The sequence below is a fragment of the Triplophysa dalaica genome, chromosome 12 (genome assembly GCF_015846415.1).
Source record: "Triplophysa dalaica isolate WHDGS20190420 chromosome 12, ASM1584641v1, whole genome shotgun sequence".
Classification (NCBI taxonomy): Eukaryota; Metazoa; Chordata; class Actinopteri; order Cypriniformes; family Nemacheilidae; genus Triplophysa; species Triplophysa dalaica.
Genome location: NC_079553.1, coordinates 15637506 through 15646673, shown reverse-complemented (window position 1 = coordinate 15646673; position 9168 = coordinate 15637506). Strand labels below are relative to the sequence as shown.

The 9168-nt window shown below is 38.7% G+C and overlaps 1 protein-coding gene across 1 annotated transcript; it reads right to left on the bottom strand.

The window, feature by feature from the left end:
• Window positions 1-488: 488 nt before the first annotated feature.
• On the bottom strand, window positions 489-7220 carry preb (prolactin regulatory element binding). The gene is made up of 10 exons (XM_056763464.1): window positions 7108-7220; window positions 5968-6129; window positions 5484-5679; window positions 3111-3340; window positions 2957-3037; window positions 2740-2867; window positions 2478-2651; window positions 2187-2259; window positions 1938-2097; window positions 489-1003 (listed from the first exon to the last, which is right to left on the bottom strand). Exons 2-10 carry the CDS (start codon window positions 6100-6102, stop codon window positions 909-911), a joined length of 1272 nt encoding a protein of 423 aa, XP_056619442.1. The 5' UTR covers window positions 6103-6129; window positions 7108-7220; the 3' UTR covers window positions 489-908.
• Between the last annotated feature and the right edge of the window lie 1948 nt (window positions 7221-9168).

Below are 9168 nucleotides of genomic sequence, written 5' to 3'. Positions count from 1 at the left end.
AACAGTAGAGCTTTTTAAGAGACCATCAACAAGTTAGGGAATAAAAAAGGAATGTCAAGAACTTGGAATGCTGTTGACTGCAACTCTAAAAAAATCCAATTGCGTCCCCTAGTGGAGTAATAATTTTTTTTACCCTATTTAATACATGGCACCGTTCACAATTCAATTATGCACGAAATTCCCAAATAATGTGAAGACTTGTTTTGCCTCGGAAACAACTAATACAGCATATTTTGGCTGATGTCATGAATCACTAATCAGCCACTTTTACACCCTTCCTGAAAAAACAGCTTCATATTGAAATTTAGTACCTATTTTTCATTACTTTGGTCCCTGGTTAAATAAAAAAAAATTGCTTCACTAAAAAATATGTGAAATTACAATTGATATGAGAAGAAGTACTGCCTTTGGTTGCATGGTTCAATAAAGAATCCTTAACATTGTAGATTTGTGGTAAATAACAATCATTGCACAAACTTCACAGCAGATGTTGTCAGATGTATCTTTATATTTTTACATGGTTTTAAATATTTAAAATATCCACAGTTGAACTTCCTCAGATACATATTTTCTCCATTACAATAAAAGGATATTGTTGACATGCTGGTAGAGCAGATAAAGTCCTTAAGAGCATCTTACTTTTTCATGAGGAAATCTATTCCTGCTTCATCCGGTTTTCCAATTAACACCACTTCAGGATTTCACGATTTACGCTGCATATTCAGGTCATGCCCAAACTCTTTAACCAATGTGATTCATTAAGAATTCAAAGCTGAAATGCATCCAACGATCATACATTAGTTAAAACATGGTGCTAAATATTGTCATTTCAACCTAAATTCTGACCACTTAGACAAATTTCATGGATCCAAGTTTGTTTTGTTCTGTTCTCGTGCTCGTGCTCTACACTAAAGGAATCCTGGGAATAAAGACTGCAGGAGCAGAATCACTCCGACCACCATCAGACCACAGAAAATCAGCACCAACCATAATGGGAACATTCCTGGATAGAGAGGATGAAATACAGTGGCATTAATTAAAACATTCACAAGCCTCAATTAACAATCTTTTTGGGCTTTTTGTCTTAAAGCAGTGGTTCTCAACTCTGGCCAGTTTTGCCCCAACTCTGATAAAACTCCTGATGAGGCTAATCAGTGACTTCAGGAACAGACGCGTTCAATTTAATGTAGGGCTGCACAGATTGTTTGGCATATCGCATCAAAGTACCGCGAGAGCGATTCAAATCCGTACCGAGCAATCTGCAGTTGAATTGCTCTCGCGGTACTTAAATGTCATACGCTAATAGATTTGCGCAGCACCGCATTAAGTTGAATGCGTCTATTGCTATAGACGCTGATTAGCTTGTTCAGGTGTTTTATATCAGAGTTCGGGCTAAACTCGGCAGGAAAATGGATCTCGCGGGCCAGAGTTGAGAACCACTGTCTTAGAGCAACACTTTGGAACTTTTGCTCACGGCTCCCATATGTGGTTGATAAGCACAAGTGTCTGGTACCAGTGCCGTTAATAATGTAGCAGTATAGGCTTCCCCGTGGGCAGCACAATACGCATGAATTTATTTAATAATCTGATAAAACTGCCGAATACAGGAACGTCATTTGGAAACCATGTCACACACTTCCGCAGGCAGGGGATGGGAAGGGCCGTGTCTGCCGACCCGAACACAGAGTGTGGTTGAAGCCGCTATGAGGCTGCTCAGAGAGCAGCGAGAGTAGAATTTGTCTAGCTAAGAGTTGTTCTACCACTGAAATCGTTATAGGGACATTATTTTAAGGTTGAAAAACTTCAAAGTGTTGCTTTAATGAACACAAATGATAACAGACAGTGACGGGATATTACTGGGGAGTTGGATAAGACATTTAATCCAGCATCACCGGCAAACAACTATTCCTTTAAGACTGATCACCAGTCATACTTACTTCGGTTGGCCACTGCATGCATCTGACAGCGACTGTCCACTGCTACACTCAACATGACCACTTCATTATCCCCCTTTATGGCTTGACTTTTAGAAGTGTCAGGCAAAAAGGTTAGGTCTGTGACAACAATGCCATGTGATTCCTGGATGTAGTACAATTTCTGGTGTGACGAGAAGAGATAGATAGATAAGTCAGAACAAGATTGATCACATTTGATCAAAATGAAGAAAGACTGCTTTTCTCTCATACCTGCAAGGAAAACGCTATATAAATGGCCACAGATCCAGTCACAGTTCCAAGACCAAGAAATGTTCCAGAGTCACTGCAACCAACAAATAACCATGAAATAAAATTTACTTCAACAGTGGTTACTGAATGAAATATACAGGATACTTTCCAAATCCTAGTGACCTACATAGACAACATCATAACTGAGATGAAACCACAGTTAGAAAAATACTTCTGCATGCCTCACAAACAGGGCTTCAACATCGTTTCGTGTTGGAAATGTGGTTTTGGAACCATAAATATCCACTGTACCTCACAGTGAGACAGGATATGACTTCATTTCCACACGGCTTAGTGAGTAGCGGCAGGAAAGCTCGTCCATCCCATTTAGTGATGTAGCATGGTGGGGGTCTGCGGTCCCGTTTGTGAGGGATCTGGACAGTATAGAGTCTCAAAGCATCTTTTTGGTCCTCGACCTTTGCAAACCTGGCTTGGAGCAGTACAGCATAATTATGATGTCATGACAAAACATCAGAAGCATCTGACAGCAATCGGTTTAGTAAAAGCGACTTGCCTGCATGACTTGTAGCGGTAGGTCTTCTCTGCAATTTTAGGCATATTTTCATACCAACACAACCCCATAGCAAGCTGATCCCCGCTCCACACGCTGCACTCGAAATCACGACCTACTGTTACAATGTGCTACATTAAAAAAAGAGAAAATAAATCAAAGTTAGAATACATAAAATAAGGCTCAGCTTATATGTAACTCGTAGAACAGTACGAGCTACCTTTTTATCAGGACTGATGTTGATATCTTCCAGTTCATCTTTATGGGCTTTAAAGTTTAATTTCTCCTTCATTAAGGGTAACTGTAGAGAGAAACATGTTAATACGCCACGATGCTGAAAAAGTGTCCCAAAAACAATCGAGGAACAACCTCACCTCCCAAACTCTGACGTAACCGTCGGCACCTCCGCTCAGCAGAAGTGTAAGGTCAGCGCTAAAGCAAACACATTTCACGCAGGGGTCCTGAGGGCTGAGATCTCCTTGCACCGTACCAATATCCTCAACTGTGATTTGAGATGAATCCTCCTTGATCTTGGGCGCATCTCCTCCACCTTCATTCTGGCCTTTTCCTGCTCTCCTCCTTGCTGCACCATCTTCTCGAGCTCCTGTAAATTCAGTTTTCAACATTTTAGCTGGACCAAGTAAGAGGCTGTGTCCACCGAGGTGTTTACACCTGAGGTCGACCTATTTTTTCAATTGTTTTCAACAGAAACGCCGCGCTTTTAAAAAAGCCATCAGTTCGACCGGGCACCCAGAGATGAAAAATGCTCAACATTGGACAAAACACTGCACTTGCAGCAGGCGTTTTCGACCAAGCTCCTGCCATTTTCAGCTGTGTAGGTGCGCCTTAGTGGACACACTAAACACTTAAACTGTACTTTATGTAATCCAAGAGAGTAAAGGCCAACCCTTTAAGTCCAAAACTGAAGAAAGCCCTTTGGGAGTCTACGTGCAGTGCTTACAATAGAGAATTTAATATGCTCCTCGTTCTATAATCTCTATAAAAGTATAATGAGTTGCTCAGCATGTCTTGCATGTAATTAGCTTTGAACAGTTATCTGTAAGGGCCGAAACAGGTTACTATTCAAAGCTTAAAAAATGCTCTGTATTGAAATTATGCAAATGTCCAAAAAAGTAACACACAGATCATATAATTATGAACAAGCTATATATTTTTTGGGCTATTAAAGGAATAGTTTACCCAAAAAGGAAAATATTCACAAAATGTACTTTGTCTCAGGCCATCCCAGATTCCTTTCTCCAGCTGAACCCATCAAATGTACGACAAATTTTATTGACAGATCAACTTATAATTGATTAACTTGACAGACGCGACACAACACTGCAACATAAAAGAAATTAGGGCTGTGCACGATTAATCACGATTACCAATAAATCATGCTGAAATCGAGCTGGCTGCGATTATGCAAGGCATCGATAATTTTTTTATGCTTAGCCTGTCTGTGAAGCACGCCTCTGGGATCAGTAGGAAATGCTGCTCGATCTAAAAGCAGTGGGAGTTTGAGTCGCTTATAACGTGTTCATTCATGATCATTATAAATATACTTTATTATCATGAAAATACCTGAGAAGGCTTGAGGAACAGTGATAAAAACATGTCCTTAGGTTTCCACATGAGAGCGCCCTCTGGCTTTCGTGTGCAGCAGCATTTTACCATACTTCACTCACAAGCTGTGCATAAATCACGTGATATATACACTCACCTAAAGGATTATTAGGAACACCTGTTCAATTTCTTATTAATGCTGTGGTGTAATGGTGTGGGGACGGTTTTCTTGGCACACTTTAGGCCCCTTAGTGCCAATTGGGCATCATTTAAATGTCACGGCCTACCTGAGCATTGTTTTTGACCATGTCCATCCCTTTATGACCACCATGTACCCATCCTCTTATGGCTACTTCCAGCAGGATAATGCACCATGTCACAAAGCTCGAATCATTTCAAATTGGTTTCTTGAACATGACAATGAGTTCAATGTACTAAAATGCCCCTCACAGTCACCAGATCTCAACCAAATAGAGCATCTTTGGGATCTGGTGGAACGGGAGCTTCGTGCATCCCACAAATCTCCATCAACTGCAAGATACTATCCTAGCTATATGGGCCAACATTTCTAAAGAATGCTTTCAGCACCTTGTTGAATCTATGCCACGTAGAATTTAGGCAGTTCTGAAGGCGAAAGGGGGTCAAACAAAGTATTAGTATGGTGTTCCTAATAATCCTTTAGGTGAGTGTATTTTGGTTAATCGTGCACAGCCCTATTAGAAATGTGATCTTTTCCATGTTATTTATAGTTTTGTTCCTAGCCAGGCGTTCGAGCGATATCGCCTGCACGCCTGGTTAGGACCAAAACTATGAATAACATGGAAAAGATACATTTTCTATAGCGTTACGTCAAGTAACATCGAAAGTAATCGATTAGCGGACGTTGAGTGGATACGTTGTTGCAGCTCTATATTCTACCAATTTAGCAAAAATAAACACATTGGCAATAAAATAGCAATAGTGCTGATATTCATTTGGATTATTTAAAAGATGGATGTTTGCTTTTTTAAAATATGCCATGCTGGTACCTCTTGGAATATAAGTGCAAAATCTGATATTTTTTTTATGGAAACTGAGAGCAAGTTATCTGAGAATTTCATATTTGGATGAACCATTCCTTTTAATCCATATTCAGTTTCTTAACATTTTTAAGGTTGTGGAGAACAGAAGCCTCTACTGACCATCTTTAGCTGCCGATTTGTTTGTCTGTTTGGGTGAACATTGACTGAACCTCATCAAACTACAGATGCCATCTTGCCCTGCGGCGATCACATCGTCACCTAGCGCCATGTTCATCGTGGCTCGTGTGTCCGTTGCATGAGTGTGCACCAGGGTTGCACAGTGCCTACCACCCACCAGGTCCAAACTTAGGAAATGCTGCAAACAAAGGGTGAAACTCCTTTTACTAATAGCGTAATGGTGGTGTACTCCTAAACATTGGAAATTTTATTTTGAGCAAAAATACTCATTGTAAAAATGTATCTAGAAAATAAACAGACCAAAATTACTATTAACATAGCACTACACAGATTTTTTCTGATCAAATAAATATATATAATGTGAATGTCAATTTAAACAAAAGATTCTCTTTTATTTGTTTCTGACAGTTAGGTCCAACAGTTTGATCATATACATGTATTTGTTCAAGAAAATGTTTGCCCATACCACTCCATTCTTGATCCCAGTTTTTGAGGCTCCACCCCCTCCAGCAGTAATAATCAGTCCAGTCTTGGGGTGGATTTTAACAGTATACAGAGGAAAGGGTGCTCTGTACAGCTCTGGTGCTCTTCGTTTACCCATGGCTTTCTGCGATCTCTGGACTCTGGTCTAAAAATACCTGACAGTTATAAAAAATTCCACAAAACCTATAGACACATATTACTATTTTTGGTGAAAAAGATGCTAGCATTTTTGCTATGCCCCTATGTTCTATACATAACTTCTAATTGTTCTATTTGAATTATTCAAAACAACCTGATTATGGCAACCATATCATCTTGATTTTTCCATGTTCTAAATAAGAATTTCCATACTGGTTATAAATTTAATGCAAAAATGTATACGGCTAGAAACAAAGCCAAGAGAAAAGCTACAAAACTATAAAAAAATGGGAATGGACAACAATCCCATGACATACGTGGGGAGACATCACTGAATTAGTATGAATGTGACACTTGACTTACATTTAAATATTAAATAAATTGTTTGAATATTCATAATAATTCACGATGTTTCACGTAGATAAAGCAGCATGTCTGATTGGAGGGTCCCTCTAACTTAGGATGATAAGTGTTGTAGTTCTTCTTCGGAAATTTGGAAATATAACACGATATTTTAATGAGGCCGCAATCGTACTGACCGGTGTCTTTTACGGTGAACACGTGACGTTATCTTCCTTTCAAAAGTCAAAATCAATGAGATTTTTGCTTGAGTGTTGGGCTGCACAATGTTTTTTGCTTACTATGTAGGATTCTTACTTACAACACTGCAAAAGTACTTCCTTAAATTCAACACATGCATATACAATAATAACAGCAATAAGACTACAGGAACGTACAGTATGTCCATCAGACTTCATACCCATACAAAGATCGACAGTCTCTGGGGTTTACATTCAGCACTAACGTTTACAATAAGCTATTGAGCTCAATATGTCAGTCATGTTATTTAGACTACAGGATAACAGAAGAACAACACTGATCCATCCGGCTCTAGTATGTAGCGTTATCTCGCAATCGTCGCGTTTACAGCAGATGTAACTAAAGTCACTACACCTGTATGTGTGGACGCTCTCCGGTCTCTTACCGCTGTGTTCAGTGAACATGCCACTGTTTTCTTTCAATAGATACTTCAAAACATTTGTCAAAGAGCCATCTACTTCCTCTGTTTCCCTAGCTACACGTCAGCATAGCGTCATATCCTGCGTGACTGTGTCATACGTCCGTTCGAGCGTCCTGCGCGTGATCGTAGTAAGTTTAGTATATGCGCAATAAAAATGTGTGAATAAAATGAGCCAAACGGTTTCTGGACGTTTCAGATAATTATTAGTTATATAACTAACTTTATGATAACTAACAAATATGCACATATGAAAATAACTACGAAAATTAGCAAACATCATTTAATAGCATAATAAAATGTATAAGATCATAATTTATATACATAAATGTTGCCGATAAAAGCATTGCATTACAAAGAGTTTACAATTCTGTTACACAGTTCAAAGCAGCATGACATCAGGTTTAATTTCTTTGCTTCCAACTAGGGGAGCCCACCTCTCTGGGGCCACAGAAATATCCAATCCAATGTCAAAGTTATCTGCAACAGACAATGTAGTAGACAGAGTACAAATCATAATCATTTAAGAAATTAAAGATGCAACATTCGAAACCTATAGACCTTTACAAATTGTTCTTGGTTTGTTTGTGTGAATACTTGAAAGACTTTGTTTCACTTTTTACTTTTAGGTTTAAGCTGGATACCACATAAGGTCTTTTAAAACCTTTTCACACACTTGATTTTTGCAGTCCTGCAGCTTTTGGTTTTAAATAAAACACTTTAGTATTATTCAGTAACCCAATAGAGGCTTATTTTAAACAGCTTTGAACAACAGTTCTAACATAAGGTCGAAAACCCTTTTGGAGATGGAGCAAAGGTGAAAACTAGACAAGGTGCTAAAAGGTCAGTTTCTAAACTCTCTCTGTCCCTGAAGATTGAAGTCCCACTATTCCACATGCATAATCAAGTATGACATAATAATTCTCGCATGATCCTCCCATGAGGCAGAGCGAATTTAATAATTACCACGCTGCCTGACTTCCCTATAGGGTTCTCTTTGTGTACTTAGCAACAAGGGCCTGGGAATAGGCTATATATTAATTACCGCAGACAGTGTATAGGTGCACAGTCAGTTCTTCAGCTTAAGATGACTCTTGTAACTTTATTAAGTGTTTACAGAAAAAAGGTTTTGGCAAGGAGTTGTCACATTCATGGTTGAATAGGGTGCACTGATGTGATGTGTTTGTCGTGATGATGGGATGTTGATGGGTTCTATGCTTTATAAAGGTCAGCTGTCTGACTATTGATTACTTGTTCGATACAGGGTTTCAGTGGAATAATCAATATGACCCTTAGGTGGTGTCACCATGTCAGTCCAATCCTTTACTGTACAGCCAGTGTCTGTTTTAAAAGTATAGTGATGCAGATATGTATTAAGGGTTTATTATACCATTTCTAACGGTTAACAATCTCTTTTTAATTATGTCTCTGTCATAGTAAATATTGGTCCACAGCTATATTCAGACACACAATAAATCATTTTTGTGTGAAAGTCATGTATCTGTACATGGAAACATTGAAAGAATATCACCCCTGCCTCAACATGTGACGAACTTGCTTTAATGCATTTTTAAATCTCACATATTTAAATAACACTTACAATTTAGGTATCTGGTGTAGATTTAGATAAAGCTTTAGTCTGATAATAATGCCCATTTTAAGAATAAACTGAAACAGCACAAAGTATAAGCTTAGCCTAATTTACAAAAAGATGGACTGCATATGTTTTGCTGTCAATAAGTAGTCCCTTGCTCCCCCATGAAAAAGGGGGCGGTTATTTATAAGTGGATTCCCATGAAGAGTAATATAATTATTATTAATTTATTTGCTTGACTGAACGTTTGAGAAACCACGGATTGAACAAATTCATTTTAATGACATAGTAGTATTGGTCGTTTTCGCTTTTAATAGTTAAGAGGTCTAATTCAGTTCAATCGGCTCGCTCGCTCGGACGGTTCGTTTCAATGAATTGATTCAGAAACTGAATTATTGCTTTTCGAGTCATCGATCAAGCGCAATGTGTGTATG

What these genes read in the sequence shown, in the direction of transcription:
- preb (XM_056763464.1), bottom strand. Translation starts at nt 6,102, where the DNA reads ATGGGTAAACGAAGAGCACCAGAGCTGTACAGAGCACCCTTTCCTCTG. An exon ending in GTTACGTCAGAGTTTGGGAG is followed by an intron (nt 3,038 to 3,110) that starts GTGAGGTTGTTC and finishes TTCTCTCTACAG; the next exon opens with TTACCCTTAATGAAGGAGAA. An exon ending in ATATCCTGTCTCACTGTGAG is followed by an intron (nt 2,260 to 2,477) that starts GTACAGTGGATA and finishes TGTTGGTTGCAG; the next exon opens with TGACTCTGGAACATTTCTTG.